At 44.9% G+C, this 23,654-nt stretch overlaps 1 protein-coding gene across 1 annotated transcript in view; it reads right to left on the reverse strand.

The window, feature by feature from the left end:
* Positions 1 to 23,654, reverse strand: part of LOC119394083 (sarcosine dehydrogenase, mitochondrial) — a 112,965-nt gene that overhangs the window by 42,740 nt on the left and 46,571 nt on the right. Inside the window, exons 15-17 of the mRNA XM_037661332.2 lie at positions 19,631 to 19,778; positions 18,380 to 18,473; positions 12,521 to 12,683 (exon numbers count right to left, since the gene is read on the reverse strand). Coding sequence (XP_037517260.1) covers positions 12,521 to 12,683; positions 18,380 to 18,473; positions 19,631 to 19,778 — 405 coding nt within the window. The remainder of the gene's footprint in view (positions 1 to 12,520; positions 12,684 to 18,379; positions 18,474 to 19,630; positions 19,779 to 23,654) is intronic.

The following is a 23,654-nucleotide window of genomic DNA, read 5'->3' on the forward strand; positions in this document are numbered from 1 at the left end:
ATTTATTTATTTATTTCATTACGAAATCGACATCACTGTCGCTTGCTGCCATTACCCTCTTTCGCCGCCCTATCCGCCCGCACCTCATTCGTCCCTGCGCACAAGTCGCCGACCTCTGATCGATACTGAGGACTATATTTCCGAAAGCCAGCTCGGACATGAAAAAAAAAACTCATTGCCGGAAGAGAAACGGCACGGTTAGAGTGGTGTAAAAGACGCGCCTCGTGCACGTGTGAGGGCGTGCGTTTTCTCGATTACGTTTGTAGGGCGACTATACAGCGCTCGCGCGGTGCCCGATCGCGTGATGGGCGAAGCGGTACAGTCGCGGTATTACATTCCATCGCGATGACGCGTACGAGATTTACAGCCGTTCTCCCGTTTCAACACTCGAAGCTGCAGACGCACCGTGCTTTTACGACGTCAGATTCAGCAGAAAGCACGTGCATGCCATCTGTCGGCGAGCTTTGGACAAGACTGCATCCATGCGACCGAACCAAAGAGTTAGTAAATACGCGCGTAGCCAGACCGTGCTCCAACAGCTAGCCTGGTTGCTCGTGTTCGCGCACAAGACCACTGTCGGCGCGGCCAGTATACGTGATACTGATGTCTCGGTCTTTCTTTATTTTTTTTCTGTTCTCTTCGCAATATACATGTTTTTTTTTTCGATAGATGACTCCTTCTATCGAAAAATGAAATTCAGTTGGCAGTAAGTGCTTGTCCTCGTCTTTCCCCGAATATCGCTTTGGGCCGGTGGTGGTCATACATGTTCAGTGCGAGGCGATTAAAACGTGATGATCGGCGCGCACTGGGGCCAGCGCTTTTAATGCGTCGTCTGAGAGCGTCTAGGTCAGGGGTCTCAGCTAGAGGGCCGCAGTCACGAAATTCAGTATCCCGCAAGCGCCTGGACAGTGGCGAAGATTGTAGCGGAGACGGTCGAACAGTATGTCAGCTACCGTTGCCATTTGAAAGTAGGCCTTTCCCATATATCATATACGGGTCATTTCTGAAGGGGATTCGACGTCGGGATTCGAGAAACACATAAATATCTCAAGAATGGCTGAAACCTGGACGCCGACTCGAAATACACAGCAGTTTTGTTCCACGGTTAAGTTTCAACATATTGTGACCGCATCGGGTGCTCACACGAAAAACATGCTTGAGACCAGTCCCGTCTGTGTAGCTCATGAACATATACTTATTAAGATTATATATATATATATATATATACATATATATATATATATATATATATATATATATATATAGGTCATTCCATGCCAAGTGTCACAGACGTGGCGCTCGCACATCGCAGATTTTGCTGATAAAATTTGTGCCTTTTTCCTGTGCCACATGGAGTACTGTGGCAAAACATCTTCGCTAGAAAAAAAATTCTGACGATCGTGGCGCCCCCTCGAAGTGAGTTAATAGAAACTGTGCCTAATAGAAAAATGTGTATAAAATCAATTTTTGTGTGCTGTGCTTTGAAACCGTGCTTGCGCTATTACAGAGGTTCTGTTTAGTTGTTCTATCTATTATTTTCGAAATTTGTGCGTTTCACTGCCAGCTACGTATTTTCAAAAACTACAAAAATCTTCAAAGTTCGTGGCTTTTGCTTGACCTATCTCGAACTCTCCCTAACCAATCCTAATAATAGTATGATTTTTAGGAATGTGAATTTTAGTACAAAAAATGTTCAGGGTTAAATTAGACTCCAAATGTTCCCGAAAAAAATTGTGAAATTAGGCAAAATATGCGATTTGTCGCAAGTTTGACCGTATTTTTCATACTGATGCGGTCCAAGTAAAAATTCTCGTCATGCGGCGTTTGATGGAAGACTTCATCATTAAGTGATGCAGAAAATCCAATGAAATCATTTTTTTTTGTTTTAAGGAAGAAAATAATTTTTTGAATTTGGCCCTCCGAACGCGCCCTGCATTACAGTTTGTTGCCACTTCGCCGCAAAGCATGTGGTCGCCCTTGCAGCTGACACTCATCACAGGCGGCGGCAAGATGCGAGATGTATGTCAGTGGCTCGTGAGTGCTCGAAAGTCTTGTCGCATTGATGTCAGGGCTACGAGTAATGAATTCGCGTTGCAATGTGAGCTTGCTTGGCGGGCCCAATGGGAAGTATGGACGCCCGAGAGCAGCTAATGGTACCGTTGGCACACTGTGCTGCAGGGCTGTCTGCGCAACTAGAATACACATACTGAAAGAAATAATGCACATTGTGTACACTTTTTTTTTTCTGGGTATACGTGGTATACGACAGACTAGGTATCACTGTACGTGTTTGTAAACATTTTAGCAATGCGTTAAGTGAGGCAATAACTTGTGTATTGAGACATCAAGTTCTTTTGCTCTCTTAGATTTCTTTAACAAAGTTCAATTACTTGTAGTTTTCTTGTTCAGTGATATTCAAGCATGAACTCCCAAACTATTATTCTTAGTGCGTGCGTGTCCATTTGCTTTCCTTTATACGTCGCGCGTTCACTGTCAATCAGCGCTAAGGTACTTGCATTTGAATAAACCCGTTTCGTTTAGCTATTAGCGCCATCAGCTTATATATTGCACTGCCCAAAACGAGGCTATAGGCGCTACGGAGCAGTGAACGACGCATACCTAAATAGGCGCAGTCGGAACGAGCAACACGTGTTCGATCGTTTAAACGACGCCCGTTACCGGCTGCGCAATGGCAGCACACGGCGCCTCGAACGTCTTACCGTAATATATAATATTCTTGAACGACGACGCGCTACGCCTGTTCCTCTGAGAGGATCGATTATTTAAAAAACGGCGCATACAAATACGGATGCGACCGGCGCACCTTCGAGGTCCACATTTCTGTACGCTCGCCGGCGCCGGGTTTTTCGCGTCATCGAAATCCGTGAGTTATAAAAGCTTCGCTTAAAATTATGTGTCACCTGTGTGGCGTGTGCTACGCAGTTTCGATGGTCATCCACCTTCCCGGAGTGGAATGGCTCAGGATTTTTTTTTTTTTTTTTTTACTGGCGCCGAAATCTATGTAACTATACGAACCTTTTCGTAGTGCGCTCCCACGGGAATGCGGAGGCCGCGTGGAGTCAAGACGCTATAGCACGACGCACAAGCAACGCTTGTGTCGCACATAAGTCTTCACCACGCCCTTTTGTCGGGCGAAACCTTTAAACCACGAGTGACGCATGTTGTGGCACGATGGAAAACCCTACAAATAATAAAAAAGGAAGATTGAGAGAGAGAGAGCAAGTGACACGTGATGCCGCCCTGTCCTGTCCAACGTTACGTCGGTGCTGTCAGCCTGATCTTCCCTGTTTTTTATCTCCCCGCGTCCGAACAGACACCAACCAGAATAGGTTGAACAGCGCTCGTAAGTCAGCCTCAGAAACTTTTCCGGAATGTGAGAAAGACACGGTTCGAAGAGGAAGAAACAAGAAGAGAGAAGAAAACAGCGTGATGTAAGTTCGAAGAAACATGACACCGCGGCCCAGTGACGGGCGAGAGGAGTGTACTCCCCCCCCCCCCTTTCGAGAGAAAGCAAAAAGAAAAGAAAAGAGCATACAGAGCCTCGTGTCGGCACGCCCCCCTCGTCGGCTCACGAGAAAAGGCAGCGAAATCCGCGAGGTCGTGAGAGAGATCGATCCGGATGCCGAGCCGGCATCGTCGCAGCAACTTCCAGCAACTGCCACCCCGACAGCACACGGTGGTGGCACCCAGTGCACCAGAAGAAGCATCGCGCGTCAGACGCGCGGGAGATTACCCCGCGCGGCCACTTCCCACCCCCGCGGCGGCGGCGCGGCCACTGTGTGTTTACATTCACGCGAAACTCGAGTCGTGTGCGAAAGTCATTATCCCACGCCACTTGTGCGCGCCGGGGGCGGCGGCGTTTGCGAGCGACGGGCCCACCCGCGCCACGCACGCTCAACTGCGGCTCTTCCCGGGCCGCAGCTCCCGAAGTCGTACCCTCGCACAGGGCTTCGAGAACGGCCGCCGCCGCAGCCGCGTTCCGAGACGCCTCTCGCTGAAAAAAAAAAGTTTGAGAGCGAGAGAAAATAGTACGTGCGTAGCTTACCTCACCTCCCCCCTTCTATACCACAGGTTATTACACCCACATTCATACACAGCTACGCTAGGTTGACACGTCAAATGAGCACCAGCGTTCAGCGATGCAATGCACGAAAGGATGACGTGTCATAGCAAATTTCACTCAATGGCAAGAAATCTCGCCGTACAAAGAAAGGCTAATAATTGCCGGGGTATTACGGACCAAACTACGGTATGATTATGAGGCACGCCATAGTGGGGGGCACTCCGGACGAATTTCGACCACACGGGGTTCTTTAACGTGCACCTAAACCTCATCGAAGTGCGGACGCCGTGTCCGGGAGTCGAACCCGCGTCCTCGAGGTTAACAGCGTAACACCTTACGTGCTAAGCTAGCACGCGGTTAAAGAAAAAAAAAAATTCAGGAACTCTTCCTCTAGCGGGAAAATATGGGGGCAAGCGAAGCTTGGCGTGTGCATACCTGACCGACTACTGGGTGCAGTCATGTTTGTTTGACGCGAAGCTTTTGGGGCAGGCTTCGGGGCTCCCGCTAAATTCAAGAAATAGCGACCCCAACGCAAAACCCAAACGAAGTGTGGGTCTCGCGCATGCGCAGTTGCCTCGACGCTATTTCTGTGGGGCCCCAAAACGATTGGGGCCTCTATTCGAAAACTCCCTATTGTTTACTTCCGTCCTTTCTATTCCTGGCGGAAGCGAAACGGCTCTGATTGGTTGCGGGCGTGGCGTGAGGGCGTGCCTACGCAGCTGGCGTCGTGCCTAATGACTCGCGTTCCGGCGCCGGAACGTGGGGTCATGCGTTCATGTCCTGGCAACAATGAAATGTGGCAAGGTCAAATGACAAGTGACCTCGATAAAAGATCGGACTGTCATATCAGGAATGGCTGATCGCCGACAAGGCCACGAATTCTAGGAAAACCATGCGCATATAAATACGCATGAGACCGGCGCACCTTCGAAGGCCACAATTCTCGGCGCCGGGTTTCTGGCGTACGACAACGCCAGCACCGAAATCTGAAACTCGTAACAAGCACCGCTTAAAAAAAAAAAGAAAGAAAAAGAAATTAAGCTGTTCGACAGGATCGCACACATTTTTACAGAGAAGCTGTCCTTGCCCATCATGCGCCCTCGTGTAGCCGGTTACAACCTAAAGAATGTCAGCTCCGCCCACGGCCATCGCTGTCCCTCCCACAAATAATTTGCATGAATGCGGCATCCAATAGTACTCACTCATTTTCGTGACGTTAAGCACTTCACGAGAGTTTGAGATAGCGTATGCATGGGCATGTTGGTAATTCATGTTTCACTTTTTGAGCGCACAAAAGAACAGGGACGAAAAACGACGCGGACAGAGCGCTAATTCACCTTCGCTGTGTCCGCGTAGTTTTTCGTCCCTGTTCTTTTGTGCGCTCAAAAAGTGAAACAGGAAGTTTGAGATAGCTGACTTTTCCGCACAGACACACGTCTGTGTCGCTGGTTTAAAAAGAAGTAAACAACTTGAACGGCTGGGTAAATTTCGTCATGGATTCTGACACCGCTGCTCGGCCAAACGAATATGTTTTCGGTAATAACGACGACCCTTTAACTCTGGATATGCGTAGTGTTTACTTTAGCCGAGATAACGTACGTATACGCGGTTCCAGCGGAAACCAGCTAGCACGACTGTCTCGCAGGTGAAAGGCAAGCGCGCCGCGGTTCTGTGGGCGGAACTTACATCTTAGGTTGTAACCGACCGTAGTAGTAGTAGTAGTAGTAGTAGTAGTAGTAGTAGTAGTAGTAGTAGTAGTAGTAGTAGTAGGTGTCCGCTGAAACGCCATTGGCTGAGCTGGCAGGCCACGCGATATCGCTTTAACCTATCGGTGTAAGCGCGCGCATGGCGGATTCACGACCATCTCGCTAGGGCGCGAGGCCCACCACTGGAGACGCGGGCGCTGCAGTCGCTGTGACGTGCAGAGTTGGATCACGTGGTCTCACCACGCTCTGGTTAAGGGAGGCGGACGGTTGAATGCGTTGTTTTTAACCACGATTTCGTGGCGTTTTTCCTTTTGAACAGCGTTGTTTTGCTCTCACTTCATGTGTGCGGTCCCCTAAAGACTACACAATCCGGAAAAGTGCAGTAAAAAAAAAAGTTGTCGGCGGCACGGTACTCTTCAGCTCCGTGCCACAGTGCGCTACGTACGTGCGCAAAGGAGCCAGGCGTGAGCTTTCACTTTTACCCCTACCCTGCTTTGCAAGAGGATGATGCCGCTGTCACCTGTATTTTTTTTATTGATATTTCAAGCCCACGGTGTTAAAATGGACACCGACCACGAACATCCACATCAAAGCAAGACGTTTCGGCTCCCGCACAGGAGCCTTATTCACAACGACAAATGAATGCGCAAACAGTCCGGTTATGTATGTTTTAAAATATGACGTTAACGCGCGTACATGTGTGGAAAGTTGCCGTCATGACGGTTAAGCGTGTGCGTCGTTGTCTGGATTGTCAGAGATTCAGGAAAAAACCGAAAAGTCCAGTTCTTTTCTCTTTCCGTTATCTTTGCCATATCCGAGAAGTCCAGTTCTTTTCTCTTTCCGTTATCTTTGCCATATCCGAGAAGTCCAGTTATTTTCTCTTTCCGTTATCTTTGCCATATCCCAGTCTATTTCATGGCCAGTTGCTTCTGCGTGTTCGGCCACCGCGTTCAATGAAACCTTCTTTCTCACAACATACATGTATACTGCTTGAGTCTGCTGAAAGTTACCTGTCTCGCCGACGTAACTTCCACCACAGCCCATAGCCAGTGCCACTTGTTCTTGTCTATGTTGTTTTGCGCTAAAGGCGAAAGCGCGGCCCGCTTCAAACTAACAGCAGCCGCGAAGTGTCATACTGCTTATCAAAGAAGCTGTAAATGCTGGACGCTGGTATTTTCACTGAAACATAAAACTGTCATTTAAGCCACGGTAAGCCACACCTTGCACCATAATTAAAGTGCGCAAAGTAGTACGGCCGGCTGGCACACGGTGCATTTGCTATCGCAATCGAGCCCGATGGGCTCCGTATTCTTCGATCACGATTGAAACTTTGTGCAAGCTGGAGAACGGAGTCAATCGTCGAAAATTTTCACCCCGATGTGGCTCGGTGGCGATCGAAAATGCACCGTGTGACAACCTTAAAAAATTCGCGCAATGAGAAGCAACAGATAGATATTAAAATCGCGCCGCAGACAAACTCACGTTAAATGTTATCTAGCTACAACTCTGAATGAAGCGCACACGTGCATTTGGCTCTCGTGCGTTTGTCTCCAATCATATGAGAAAGGTGCGGCTGTGTGAAGCTTTAAGCATGCTGGATTGCTTTCCACAAGGCGGAGAAACCGCTTGCGTCGTGCTTCATAGGGCCATCTAAACAGGAACGTAAAATTGAGCATGTATGTCGTGTCAATCACAGCTTGTTTTTAGATGCAAACCTACAATGAATGAAGTTGCACGGTTGCACGCATTTCTTGCAGCAAAAATATGTTTCTTCGCGGCAAGCATATATGCGCTAAAGCCCATTTGATGCTTAGTTTTAATTCGACGCGAAACGGTTCGTTACCTTTTACAAAAGCAGCGTGCTCTGCCCCCGTCGTTTCCATGTCGGTGGCCGTAGCAGACGACGCCAGCAGTCAGGGCGTTGTCTAACGCATTATGAGGAACGTAACATTTTTTTCTGAGCAGTTATTTAGCATTTCGTGCAGTCCTTGACCAAGCCGCAGCAGTATGTAACTGCCTTCATTAAAGTGAAGTATAACAATAATAATAAAAAAGGAGACGCGAAAGCGGCTGCGGGCTGAGCGGGAGAGGGCTGGCGGAGCAATCCAACCTTGCACGTCACAACAATGCCTCCGCATGGCGGCGCCACGGTATGTCCTCTCGCCCACATTGATGGGTAGACCAACGTTTCTAGAACTACTTCTATAACTACTTCTACTTCTATAACAAGTTCTATAAACGTTGGGGTAGACCGCGTGTATAGTCCGCACCACCGCGGAGAAAGCTGCTCACGAGGAACGTCGGCGCGAAGTCGACTGTGAACGCAAACGACGTCGCCATGCCGAAGACACAGCGTTGCGAGCTCGCGAAGCGACTTCACTTGATTCAAGATGGGTAGACGCGAAAAAAGCGCGGTAAACCGTAAAACACACAGACAGAAACCCCACGCGAAACATGAGCGAAACACGACGCGAAAACACTTAAGAGAAACTATACAAAAAGCGCTCCTAAACGATGGTTACCACGCGAAGCAAGCAAAGCAAAACAAAATAAGGTGAAACATGAAGAAACAATTAATTGACATGCAGGTGCAACAATTGGTATAACTACGACGGCTATGATGCTAGACAATCTTCAAGGTGTAAATGGATCGATGGTTTTTCTTTTTTTCTTTTTCGGGAACCCAGAGTGAACAAGCACGCTCAGGGTGTTCTTTGTGTTTTACAACACAGATTTTTTTTATAACAATGCTACGAGAGTCAGGCTCCTGTCATCCTTGCAAACGAACTCTACGCCGAGGCGGAAAAGCTTCGCCGCACCAAAAGTTACATTTAAACGAGTAAATAAAAAAACTCGTTAATTTACTTTTTAATTATCAACTTGAAGGCAGTTGTTTTTAAGGAAAAGTTGTAGGACGTGACAGTTTATGGCATACCCATTTTATAAGAATACCCCCCCCCCCCCGAAAAAAAAGAACGCACATAATTTGAGACATTAATAATCGAAATTCCAGGCGATATCGAAACTAGGCACGGCGGGCAAGCAAGAAATGCAGCAGCTGTTTTACGTCAGACCGGAAGCTCATGCGACGAACTTTGAAGAAAGGCGCGTCGCAGCAGAACCTGGTCAGGAAAAACGGCAAGTCGTCCTAATTAACCTATCAGACCGCTTATTCTTTGCGTTTGATGTGTATAGTGCTTATCTGTTTCTTTTGCGTTGTACCCAAGAAAACCGCAATTTCCACCTTTTACTCTACAGCGTAAAACTAGGCGACAACCACTGTGGCGCTACTTCTGGCAGACAAGCGAAATAGTTCTTTGCACTTCTTTAGAGTTTGACAAAGAAATTTATAAAATATTGGCGATGCGTACGACGGACAGAGTTGGCTAAAGCCATCTTTGCCAATATTGGAGATATGTTCGACGGACAATACTGGCTAGAGCAGGGGTCTCAAACACGCGGCCCGCACATGGCTGTCCTCGACCCACATTTAAAAATTTTTTAATAAGTACGTTCATGGCTTACATAGGCATGATTGGTCTAAAACATTGTTTTCATGAGGCATCTCATAAGGTCAACATGTGTTGAAACATAACTGTAACAAAAAGTGTATCCTGCGCGCCAAATCTCTTTCAGAAATGAATGAAATATGGGAAAAGTTTTCTCTGAAATGATAACGTTTGTTAACAAATTCTACAAACTACCACCCGCTTATCCCTTCTTACCTGTCCCGGCTCTTGCAGGACTAAATTGCGTGACTGCGGCCCGCTGGCTGAGGTGAGTTTGAGACCCCTGGGCTACAGCCATCTTTGCCAACAATGGGCCATCATTGGTTTCCAATATTGGACCAACAAACATTTAGGTGTAGCGAAACCCCAAAAGCCAATGTAGAACCAATATTTTTGCCAATGTCTGCCAACATTGGGCCAAGATCAACGAAACGGAACCTTTTTACGGACGATGATCCTGCCTCTTCCGGAACAACCCCGGTGATGTCCTTGGGGACCAATTGGGTAGGTAAACCAAACCCTTGCCTGGAAGAAGAGGATGCTGCCTCTTCCGGGACAACGCTAGTGACGTTCTCGGGGACCAATGGGGGAGGTCAACAAAACTTCTTGGAAGAGCATGCCGCCTCTAAGAAATGACCCTGGTGATCTTTTCCAGGACCAACAGAAGAGGTTAAAAAAAGGTTTCCTTGGAAGAAGAGGATGCTGCCTCTTCCATAACGACCCTGTTGATCTCCTCAGGGACTGACCGGGGATCAATGAAACCCCTCCTTGGAAGAACATGCTGTTGCATTTTCAGCTAGGGACTACTGGTGATCTCTTAGGGCACAAACGGGGGGGGGAGGGTCAGCAATTTGAAAGAGACAGAGAGATAAACACACAAACACAGGAAAAAAGAATTAAAAAGAAGAGCATATAGGAAGGGTGCTCTAATTACAGGAAATCAGAAAGGCCAGTTGCACTGCCTTGCTGAAGCGCTTGCACTGCCTTGAAAAAGATGTCTGTGGTGTATTGGCTGGATATATTAACCAGGTTTGGGAAAGAAACTGGCCTGAACTTGGCAGGTGCAGCACATGATCACCCAGCACTGATTGGACTCTTGAACCACTCCTGTACTTCCTTCAACACCAATGGTAGAGGATGCCAGGGGCTTTAAAGGACCCCTGACCGCGAAATTTTTGTTTGTGACTTCTTTACTGTAATATGTAGCTTTGTGTCTAGTAATCCCGAAACTGAGTCGTAAATGCTCAAACGTATCATATAAATAATGCCAGCGTCGTTAATTGCAACCAATATTGCATCACTTCAAAATGCTCGCCTGAAAGTATAAGAAACTAGCACCCCACAACAGGGGAGCGCCTAAGACCACGTGCACTCAAGCTTTCGTGTCACTCAAAAAGCGCAGTTTTTAAATTAGGGCTCCACGCGTGTTAAAGAATAGAACGATGTGGGTGCTTCGGTATGTTAAGCCTGTTAAGCACATGTCGCCTCAGGAAAAAGAAAAAGCATGTCTGGCCTAAGCAGCCGGAACTACCTTGAGAGCAGCCTGACAACAGAGCACGAGGGGTGAGGAACAATAGCCCTCGCTGGGTGGCAGTCGTGGTATTGTGTGCGCCCTGCAAATCTTCTGTGACGTCGACAATACCCGCTTTACTAGTAGAAGGTCACAAGGGGCCTCGATCTACGTAATACCAATGGCGATGTCGCGAGGTGCTGCCAACTCAGATGAGCACTCATGCTTACTTTTAAACCAAAATTAAAATATCTTAAAGCTAACATCCACCACTAATAATCGGTCACAAATGCCCACATATACAGGGCACTCAAACAACACAAACATCCTGAGGTGACACCTGATCAGAAAAATCTCCAACATTCTTGCTTTTACTCTTTCCTATGTGCATACTGTAAACATAATTGCTGCGAAAAGGTCCTGAATGTTGGGCCCAAAGGCCTAAGGTCTCTAGCTCCTTCATGGTGGCTTGGGCAGGTCACAACTGCTTTGGCCCTGACTCCTGGTTGCAACCGAGTTGTGAGCATATTGAAGCATATCTAACAATTCACAATGCAACTGACTTGTAGCATTTGTGCACAAAAATGTCACAGTTTCATTCAAAAGGTGCAGCATTGACAGCAATAGCAACAGGTATATTAGGCAGTTTTAAGAATTAACTGGCCAAGCACAAGGTTGCCGTTTTCCAATGATGAAACCAAGTAGCCTATCTGGCCATCCTGCTAAATGCGTATAACTTCAATGATGCAGAAGTACTTGTTCTTGGGCTAGCTGGTGCTTGCTAATAATCATGGACATGGTGTAATGCACAGACACATAACAAAGACACGAAAACACACAGCACAGGCGCTGTGCTGTGTGTCTCCGTGTCTTTGCGCTACACCATGATGATTATTCAATAATGCAGCACGTGCACTTTCCCCACCTGCACCTTACAAACAGGTACAACAAGCTTTGCTTCCCCACTGCTCATATCCACCACACATGTTGTGATTTCACATGGGCTGCTATGCAGCCTCTTCCATTGCAAAGACTGCATCAACAAGAAAATACCATAGTGAGTAGTAGTTATAACAACTACAATCCCACTGATTGGCCTTACGTCATGTCACCAGGCTCCCAGGCCCAGGAATAAGGGAAGGCCAATGTTTGAATAGCAAAAATAATACTGCTGAGAGTCCTTGAACCTAGTGTTCCTCAACATTTTAATATTGTAAAACAGACATGGTGCTCTTTGTTTCTCATCATGCCTCTACTCCCGAACATAGGCGTGCGCAGAGGGAGGGGGGGGGGCAGGGAGGCGGCCGCACCCCCCTAGTCACCTAAGAAGAGGGGGCACAAAGTCTGCCCCATACATTGACTTAATAGGGAGGGGGGTGCCATGATGATCCTTTGCCCCCCCCCCCTGAAGGGGAACCCTGTGCACACCTATGCTCCTGACGACCTTTAACACTCGCCTCACTGTGTAAAGGTGCAGATGAATGTGCAAGCCTGATGCCCTATTGAGAGATGCCCAACCTCACCCTTTGCAGGACACATTAGCGTTCATTCTTCCTCCGTGTTCTTTCTACCTCCCTCCTTTATTATTTTTTTTTCATTTTACTTTGGCAGGCACTGTATTCTGCTGCAACGTCTGTGAGTGCTACCGCCAGTTTGCAAGGCTTACCTACAGTTCTATAGGAACCATGAGAGGCAAAGTTTCAGCTCTTACCCTTCTCCATGCTTAGCGAGTCGATGGCTCGGTACCCAGCATTGACCAGACCAAAAGCCTTGCCAGCTTGGACAATCGCTGTATAAACAGGAACACACGAGGCTGATGGAATGTGCAGCTCCCAGCCCATTTCACCCACGAATGTCAAACGTATGGCTCGCACCTGAAATGTACAAAATGAGCTTTATGCAAAGTGGTATACTGATTTTAAAATGAAAACAAGCCTTAAAAATCCACATTTATAAAGTCTCCATTTAATATTCAGCATCAACAACAGAATCCATAAGATTCTATAGCATAAATGGAACAAACACACAAAATGTCTCATCTGCCATGAATATCTAAGTGAAACAAAAACCTACCTATCCTATTTTGTAGACATTGTGACAACTGCCATGACTACAAAGAAAAAGCTGACAGAGAAAAAATACTGTTTATGAAGGAGATATTTTCTACAAAAAAGGAGAGGAAAGAATAACTCCCATATGTTGCATATGTTGCTGTATCAAGAGTATTGATCACAGCAGGCCCCGCTTCAGATGAGTGCAAATGAACAAGTGTGAATGCTCAGACTGGTCTCGAAACTCCGAAGAGAGAACAGCAACGTGTTCTTTTCTAATAATGGTATGGTTGACAAAAAACCATCACTGCCATTGTAAACTTATTTTCTCATGGGTGCCATTCATTCCATGAAGTAATGAAACCAATACTATGATAAGCAAAAAAAAAAAAAGACAAAGAAGGGTGCATTGCACAAGAAATCCTGAAGAAACAAAGAGAATTACTTCTAATGGTCGTTTCCAGCTAGTCACTCAAAATTATGCTGGATCTTATTTTTAAAATGGGCCATGATACGGTCACTCATCTATTCTCTACTAATCATAGTAATTGAAAATAGCTAGAGGGACTTAACATCTTCATACACACAAAGAACTGTGCTCTCGGTGCAGATTTTGACCAGTTATTTTAATTTGAAGCTGCTACCTCTGAGGCCCACTCACTGACGGTGACGCTGTTTTCGCATGCCCTCTGCAACAACATGAAGTGCTAGACTCTCGCTACGTTGCTTGCTCTCAAATATTCTGAAACCACCTCAAGCATTTTGCTATGCACACTGTGGTACATAACATATATCATGATGGGGTGAAAAAAAAAATAAACAATTTACCCCAGGCCATGTGGTACATAACAGTCGTAATGACACTGCTACTGAATCAAGGTCACAATTATTAAAGTGGCCCTGCAAGATTTTTTTTCAGCATGGTCAGAAAACGCTGCCGACTGGTCGTCGAGGCTTCTGAGGACACGCGAGCTAAACATTAGAGCCCAGCACATGGCCTGAAATTAATTCCCAAAGTCAGCTACAAATTTCTCGCTCTTCTTTCAACAAATGACGTCATAAACCCAAAGTCTACAGCCATTGGCTGATTTGAGCATCATGGGCTGCATAGGCGGAAAGTTTTCGTTTTACCAGAGGGGGCGGGGGCCCAACTTTCTCTTCCACATTTCTCTCTTTCTCTCTCTCTCTCTCTATATATATATATAGAGAGAGAGAGAGTGAGAGAGGAGTCCAACTTCAAAATTAAAGACTTTAATGTAACTAGTCTCTTAGGTGCCCGCGATATCATAATGAAGATATGTAAGTGGAAGACCCTAGATTTATTTTTCAGTTTACACAAAGACATCGATCCACCTGATAACTCTTGGCTCGAAGCGAAAAAGGTCGCGTAGGCGACCTTTTCGCGTGGGGTTAGGCTTTACTTTGTTAAAACATGCGCCACACAGGAGAGAGTGGGCTAACGCCATCACGGGAAGCTTTAATTGTATGCCAGTGAGTTCAATTCAAGATGGCCGAAAGTAATTCTGAGATCGTAGCAAATATGATTTGCTACGACTACACCTTGTGCGAAGCTTCGGTTATGAATCTGGACGAGTAATGGAGTTGCTCATTGGTGGCCAAACTTTTAGTAAAACCTTTTACTGATAAATCAAAACTGCGTACAATCTTTTCTCGGCACTTTTATAAACAGGCACGTCGAAGGGTATCAATATGTAGGCAACCAAAAAATTACCCGTTTTTTTTATTGGCGAGTAAGTTTGTGCGAAAGCGTTCACTGATTGACTGTGTCGGGATTGCTTTGTATTCTCAGTATCATTTTTGTGTTCTCAAAACCATTCACTACGAGCTTCAAGACAATTAGAGCGCAGCTCTTAGGCGTTTGTTCCTGCGTTGAGCGGCATCGCCGTTGGCGTCGGCGGCGTAACCAATAGCGCGAACAAGGACGAAAGAGAGCGAACGCGGAGTCTGTCGATATCACGAGATACTGGCCTCTAACCTCGCTTTCTTCCTCTGTCGCTCATGCGCATGTAGGGCTGGCACGTGCACTGCGGCTGGCTTCGCTTGTCGTAACGGGGCTGTGGGCGTTTCACTTGGTTCGCGACAGCTGCAATGCACAGAGTATATAGTGTGCGTAGCACTCGAGCGCTGGCACTTTCTGTGGCAATATGTAACGAATGTTACATTGCTACAACTGCTGATAGTCAAAACTTTAAACACAGCTGACATTGCCCGAACACGAGGCTGCGCTCAGCGAATTAGGCAGTATCGTAATCGCCGGTGAATTTTTAAATTTTTCATAGCTTAGGTCGTCGCTTCAGTTCATCAGCACAACATATTCTGCACGTAAAAATCCGTTTGAGGGGCATTTTTCCATTGAACATTTGACTTGTCACTGGCCCATGTGCCGAACTTTAAATGGCTGAAATGAAAAAGAAGCTGGCATAAACAGCCTCCTGTGAAATAGCTGCCAGACAGGACGACCCGGGGACCTAAGCCAAGCTCTTAAAGAACACCCTGGGCCTGCGCCAGGGGGGGCTCTGCCCCCCCATGAGGCAGTCCGGGGGGGGGGGGGGGGGGGGGGCCAAGCCCCCCAGCCCCCCCGTACTCTCCGCCTATGATGGGCTGCATAGTTACCGCAGCATGCCCGGGCTCGCGCTCGCAATCAGACTGAAAGTAAGCCGCTCATTCAAAGAAAAAAAAGAAAAGAAAAGAAAGTGCTCAAAGTCATGCCAGGCATTGAAAAACGGACGTAGGTTCTTGCTGCCTTGTCATCCCCCGCCTGCGCAGCTTTCAGCGCGCTTGCTGGTATGAAAGGAGCGAGAAAGCGCCTAAAGCGTGCGACAAATCTCTGCACTTCCGCTCGTAGTTTGAGGATTCAAAACATTTTTGCGCAGTAAATTCGTGAGGCAATAAGTTCTTTTAATAAAGTCATTTGATGATTACTTAGAAAAGTGTTGCAGGGCCCCTTTAAGGTGAAAGCCTTAGGTGTTTATGTTGGAGGTCCCCTGGGAGAGCTGGTGACCTTGACGTGAAAACCACCGTGACAAAAAAATCCCTCCACAGATATGTGCTCAAACAGCTGTAAGCGAGCGAAAAAACTTATGAAAGCGCAGCCTATGCCTCATCTCAGCTTTACTCTGCAGAGTAGCAGGTGTTGTTACGCATAAAAGTGCATGCACTATGCATTCACATCAAATTAGGCGCAGGCGCATCAATTAGGCGGCAGCGCTAGTTAGCAGCAAGGAGGCGAGCGACGGAGCATGCACGCCCTTGCGGCTCGCAGGGACAGCCACTCAAGTACGTCACGGCGGAAGAAGTGCGTGTCACTGCTAGTGCTCTTGCACCTGTACGAGCACAATGACGATGACAAGAGGATATCCCAAACTGCAGAAGCGAGAAGCAGAACAATGACTGGCCCGACTAGCGGAAAACGTAAATACACGCAGAACATGCAAAGGGGCTCACACAGGGTATTCAAAGGGTCCACTTTAGTGCCTAACACATGCAATGCTCATTGGGGCTCATCTTGTCTTGCATGAGTGCAGCAAAGCTTTTGCCCTGTTGTAGTGTTACAAGAGTGCAACGCTTGCCGAACTTTTAAACTCACCCAATAAAAGCAGAACAAATAAGAGAACTCCTGCAGAAAATATCAACAAAACATGCAGGAAACTGTGATGTATTCCTGTCTCTTGCAATTGCTTTCAGTGGTTAAAGTACAGAAAAAACATCGCCTTTAAAAATCAGCTTCCATTGCTCCTAAGAATCCAAAGCTGGGGGCGCAACTTTACTATACTGCCAATTAGAACTGCCAAAGTGCTACACAGCTCAGTCGATACATTAAGAATTTTTTTTTAATACTACATGTTTTCTACAACAGAGAATGCACTCAAATATGGCCAGCTTGCTGTGAGATGTATACTGTTTAACATGCAATGCATAATGCAAGACTGAAAACTTGGTGTCATGGCCCCTTCAACTTTTCAAAATGCCTCAACTCAATCCATGTGCCTGATGGTCCTTGGAAAGGTACAACGAGATGTTAAAATTGAATCAGAAGGCAGTTTATCTACAGGATTTTTTGCCCCGCCACGGTGGTCTAGTGGTTATGGCGCTCGACTGCTGACCCGAAGGTCGCGGGATCGAATCCCGGCCGCGGCGGCTGCATTTTCGATGGAGGCGAAAATGTCTGAGGCCCGTGTACTTGATTTAGGTGCACGTTAAAGAACCCCAGGTGGTCAAAATTTCCGGAGCCCTCCACTACGGCGTCTCTCATAATCATATCGTGGTTTTGGGACGTTAAACCCCAGATATTATTATTATTATTACAGGATTTTTTTTTAGACAATACAGATTTTTTAATAAAAATCCTATGACGGTAAGGCTCCCGTCTTTTTTGCACATGAACTCTATGTTGAGCTGGAAATAATTTGCCCCAGCTGAAATGACATTGTTGCAATTGATTAACAAAAGCTCGATAATTAACTTTTTAATTATTGTCTTGAGGCCAGTTGTTTATATTACAAAGTTGTAGTGCATGAAAATTTATGGCAGACACATTTTTTAGAAATCACGAAAGTTACACTTCATTCGAGATATTCATCATCGAATTTTAAGGGCGATATTGAAACTGACCACACCTGGTGTGCACAAAACGTGACCATTCTGTTATGTCAGACTAGAACTACCCGTGACAAGGAAATGACCAAATTTGAATGAAGGTGCGTCGTGGATGTACTTGTGCGTGAAAAGTGGCAAGTCATCTCACTTGCGCCAGCAGATCGCCTTACCTTCGCGTGTGGTGTTTGGTGCTCATTTATTTCTTTCAAGCTGTACGCAAGAAAACCACAATATCAACTTTTTCTTTCTCTGTGAAGCATAAAACTCAGGGGCAGCCACTGCAGCAGTTCTTTTTGCAGACAGGCAAAACAGTTTTTCACGCCAGTTTATAGTTCAAGAAAGAAACAGATAAGCATCACATATCACACCCAAAGAATAACCTGTCTACTTGTGTATTTCAGAATGCTTGCTGATTTTCCTGACCAGATTTTGCTTCAACACGCCTTGATTCAAATTTTGTCGCTTCCTTGCTACGTGTAGTTCCAGTCTTTTAAGTAACAGAGAAGCTACATTTGCTTCGCGCCGGACGCCGTCAGTTTCGATATCGCCCTTAAAGTTCGATCCTGAATATTGCCAACTACGTGCAACTTGTGTGATTTCTAAAAAATGGGTATGCCATAAAGTGTCATGCACTACAGCTTTCTAATATAAACAACTACCCTCAGGCCAATAATTAAAAATTAACAAGTTTTTGTTCATTAGTCGCAAGGTGTCATTTCAGCTGGGGCAAAGTATTTCCGCCTCCACACAGAGTTCATGTGCGAAAATGACAGGAGCCTGACTGTCATAGAATTTTTATTAAAAATCTGTACTGTCTAAAAAAAAAACACACCCTGTATGTTGTGTTGTCATTGAAGCCAACTAATCTGACAGCAAAATAATTTCACAGGATCAACTCTTACTTTGTGCCCAGCAAAATTGATGACCTTGGTTGTGGAGAAGGGAAAAGAATCATCCGAAAGATCTGTGTCGGTGAGCGATTGCAAAATTTGACGGCTAAAACAGGAATCAGAAGAAGAAACAAAAAGTATAAATAACAAGAACTGCACCAAAAGTAATACGAAATAGTATACACTGTAAGCCACATTATTTTGGTAAGGACTTAATTCATGTTGTTTTTGTAAGTAGCCTTCCTGCAGTTTGTGAAATAGAGATCCAACAAATAACTCACAGGAGTTAAATTTTTCAGCAGCGCATCTGCATGGCCATCTCATGAAATTTCATGGGAATTCTTAACTACTCTAAAATTTCAGCACGTAAAAAACAAACTATAAAACAGATTTGCAAAAACACGGCAATGAAGAAACATATTATAAACTGTCAGTAAACCTTATCTGTCAAAATTCATGATTACCAATCTCATTTAGTTATTAGATCACAAGGCAGCTACTAAACAGAAGTTACATATACAAAGCAACAGTGTGCCATGTAAAACTTGTACAAAGCTCTTACTCAAATTACATCCTTTATAAACACAAGCTGAACACATGTGCTGTCCACATTAATGTTATTTTCAGAAACACGCTCCAACCATAATGCAAAGCGACATTATTTTGACTCCAAATCTCGCACTTTGACATGCAATGTGCTCAGCTGCTGAATAACTGAGCTATGCAGAAAAGCCATACTCTCCAGTTCATAGGGCGCAGTGCACGTCGTTTCACACTTAGAAGGCAATCATGTGAAAGCTATGCAAGTGCAGTCATAAACATCTCTTTCCATGAGTGTATTGACTACTGAAGCTCCATTTTAAGTGTATTTAATTACCGAAGCTTTAAATAAGAAGGCAGCATCCAAAGCAAGATCACTGACTGTGTTAATTGTTCGTGAACTTTATGAGATAAATTAAGATACCAGCCAGCAAAAATCCACAATTCTGCGCAATCTTCCTCTTTAAAAATAACACCAACTTTAACTTGCTTAAATATATATAATACCCCAATATATATAATACCCCAAATATATATAAAACCCCAAAACAAATTATCTAAATATATGTTACACAGCGCAGCGCTGTACAAGAATCGCGGGGACAAAATGATAGGAATAAACCCAGTTTGAAATGGTAGGAATAAACCCAATGGTAGGAACCACCCAGTTTGCAGCCCAAAGCAGCTAGAAGGGAATGAAAATCTGGTAGAAAAGAAGCCAACCTTTTTGGACCTTGTATGCTGAGCATCCCCATATTTTCAGACTCATCAGCAATGGAAACGTTGAACTTGCGATCTTGTACAACAGAGCGAATGTGAGCAAGGCCGTGGTTAGCACTCGCTCCAGCAGCTGCCACGTAAAATCCATCACCTAGAAATGAAGAACGCATATGAATTCGGTGTTAATGGAGGACAGTGCGCATGCTTTTAAATTTTTTTGCAAATGTTTCCAGGAGGGTCAACTGCACAACAACTTTCACGAGATACACAGAAATACTAAACAGAGGTACATATTTAATTGTCTGAACCAACGTGCAACACAAAGTACTTCTCTGCTTTGATATTTCTGCCAAGGCCAGTAAACGACATGTGGGATGCAAGAGACACCATCAGCAGGAAGAGATCACCAGCTACAAGAGGTAGGTTCAGCCAAAGAAAGCTGTAGTGCAGCCTATGACTTTCTTTCACCAGGGAGTCAGGGTCACTGCACTGGTTGTAGATACCACTAAGGGTAGCAACATCTCTCATCATATATACCTTAATTGCTTTATACCTTCCAAACAGACAATCTAAGTGCTACCTTTTTTAAACGGCAATGAGAAATGATCAAACAAGGAATGTTGCTGGAGCAATAGATGTCGATTACAGTCAGAAAGAGGAGGGGGGGGGGGGCAAGGGTATGCTCACCCCCTCGCCTCCCTTGGGCCACATACCTCAGCAACCCCAATTACCAGCTGCAGTTTGCTCTAGACATACAGTCCACTGCTGGAATAAACCATTTGTATATAAAATTCAAAATTTTGACGACGACAATGATCGATTTATTTTCGGTGGCTCCATCAGCGTGCACAGCAGGCTTTATTAGATACTATATTGTAATAGATACTATATAATAGATACTATAATGCTGATAAATGTTTTTAAAAAGCAATAGTAACAAATTGTTCTCGTAGAAGTGCTGGCACCTTCAAGAGGTAGTATAAGATAGGAGAGAGAAGTAAGGTGAAAGATATGGTTGGCTCTGCCCAATAATACCTACACAAAAGTGCCACTGGTCGATTCCACGAAAGATCGAAAAAGGGTGTATATTTGATGTTTCCGATTTTCCTGATAATTTTGTATGTTGTGCACATATGACTGCACAGCACGAAATCGCAGTTCGTTTTCAAATAAAAATTTTTTTCAACACAGCAAAATTCGACAAGTGTCGCCGGTTGACGACGACCATTTTACGAAGAATGCGTTTTCGTAACTTCGGAACCATGCTGGCAGCTACTCAAGCTATATATTACAAATATCTTTCTTTTTGGCGGAAGTAGAAGTAAAGAGGAAATAGCTCTTATCATTTCATGGAATTCTGAGTAAATTATGTATTTTTAGAAATTCACGAAAAACGCTGCGTTTTTGAAAATCAGTCAAATTTGGGACGCTATGGCTACTTCTGTGAACATCTTAGCTTGTTCATATTTGCAGTATGAATAGGCCTTTATGTGAATAATGAACCTCTGCATTTGTATTTCTCTAATAATTTTCAAAGTAGTAAATTTTCATGCTCGAAACACCAAAAAGAGAAAAGTGCTCCTCCATTCAAAAATCTATAATAAAAAAACCCAATCTCAATTTTGTTCAAAGTCCCCCAAAATGTTCTCAAAGGACTGCAGAATGATATTATGAAAAAACATGTTGCATCATTTTTTATTACAACAAAAGCAGAAAATGTCAAACATTGTGTTTCCAGAGCGTGGTGGCTACTGCGCAAAGGACATCTCTAGTAACAAGAAAATACAGTAACACGTCTTTTTTCTTTTCTGAGCTTCGCTAAACAGCAGTAATGATCTATGGTCGGAAATTGGGAACTGTTTTGTAAAGAAAAAAGACCGTTCCAATTAAATGCATTCGCGTGGTTTGCGACTTCACGCCAGTGTTAGACATCCCTCAGTCCACAGTAGGCACTTTCAGTTGTAGCCTCCTCTTTTTTTGATCTATTTTAGTTTAGTATAATTCATATCTTGAGTGCTAAAGAACACATTCCCTCCATGCGTCTCTTATGATGATGTGCTGTGCCAGAATTGAGAGACTGGTATAAAAGCCAAGGTCTCTTCATGAATGGAAATGAATTTCTGGAGAGCGGTCGCCAAGAGGTGTGGTTTTTGTTGGCCCAAATGTGTACGTTGTCAAACCTTATGTGATCAATGCAGAGTTTAAAAAGAATCGATTACGTGAAGATTGGTGGCAGCAGTTCTGGCCACGGACAAAACACGTTTTGTTTGCATTGCATCTGCTTTGTTTTGCATATCCTTCTTTCTCTTGAAGGAGTGCTGGCAGATCTGGTTTCCCTCTTGAATTGAGCGCGCGTCCTGCTTCATGACCTTCTGCAAAAGAGTCTCGATCCGATATCTTCTACGTAACGAAAATTCTGCTGCAGCGAAATTTCTTTTTGTGCACCATGAGGCAGTCCGTACAAATCTCGGCCATGGCTATAACCCCTACCCATAGCCACCTTCAGAGCGTAGGACAGTGATCGCATCAAAGTGAAGCACAATTTGGATGCTTAACTTCTATCTCAGGTGGTGTTTGGCTGACTGGCACAGCCGTATACTCGTTGCTGTCGTCTGCTCAGGCGGGCGTCCATCGCGCCGCCCTTTGCACCTGTCCGCCTAACGCATGCTACTCCGTTTACACGAGTGCTTGTAGCGCGGGCCACACGATCCGCACGGTGCGGATCCAGAGACCGGGCGGGAGAGCGACGAGCGGTGAAAAATGTATCGTCTAACCAACGCAATCGACACCCCAGCTTTTTCTCGTGCATAGCGACAAAGCCTGGCAAACAATGTGTGGCTGCTGTGCTTAGGTTGCACTGCGGTACTCGCCGTTCATCACTGCCGCCATTTGCGATTTCTCACATTCTTACAATGCATGATCGACTCAGCTACACATATTTCGCGTTTAGCTTCGTTACTTTTATATAAGCGCATTTACTAAAAAAAAGTTATCCAGAGGAATGAAAATGTCCGTGCTGCCCGTCGACGAGGAATGTAAGTGGTGTCGCAAATGCATTTAATTGGAACGATCTTTTTTTTTCTTCACAAAACAGTTCCCACTTTCCAACAATAGATCATTACTGCTGTTTAGCGAAGCTCAGAGAAGAAAAAAGACGTGTTACTGTATTTTCTTGTTACTAGAGATGTCCTTTACGCAGTGGCCACCACGCTCTGGAAACACAATGTTTGACATTTTCTGCTTTTGTTCTAACAAAAATGATGCAACATGTTTTTTCATAATATCATTCTGCAGTCCTTTGAGAACATTTTGGGGGACTTTGAACAAAATTGAGATTGGGTTTTTTTATTATAGATTTTTGAATGGAGGAGCACTTTTCTCTTTTTGGTGTTTCGAGCATGAAAATTTACTACTTTGAAAATTATTAGAGAAATACAAATGCAGAGGTTCATTATTCACATAAAGGCCTATTCATACTGCAAATATGAACAAGCTAAGATGTTCACAGAAGTAGCCATAGCGTCCGAAAATTTGACTGATTTTCAAAAACGCAGCGTTTCTCGTGAATTTCTAAAAATACATAATTTACTCAGAATTCCTTGAAATGATAAGAGCTATTTCCTCTTTACTTCTACTTCCGCCAAAAAGAAAGATATTTGTAATATATAGCTTGAGTAGCTGCCAGCATGGTTCCGAAGTTACGAAAACGCATTCTTCGTAAAATGGTCGTCGTCAACCGGCGACACTTGTCGAATTTTGCTGTGTTGAAAAAAATTTTTATTTGAAAACGAACTGCGATTTCGTGCTGTGCAGTCATATGTGCACAACATACAAAATTATCAGGAAAATCGGAAACATCAAATATACACCGTTTTTCGATCTTTCGTGGAATCACCCCCTATAAATAAAATTAGTGCAAGCACCAAGCCGAGCAGCAGCGCTGCAGTGGCTGCTTGGAGGTTATCGAGTGCAAGTACAAAAATCACTTGTTCTATGCACACTCATGGATAAGTTATGTTAGTACACA

The sequence above is a fragment of the Rhipicephalus sanguineus genome, chromosome 1, assembly GCF_013339695.2.
Source record: "Rhipicephalus sanguineus isolate Rsan-2018 chromosome 1, BIME_Rsan_1.4, whole genome shotgun sequence".
Lineage (NCBI taxonomy): Eukaryota > Metazoa > Arthropoda > Arachnida > Ixodida > Ixodidae > Rhipicephalus > Rhipicephalus sanguineus.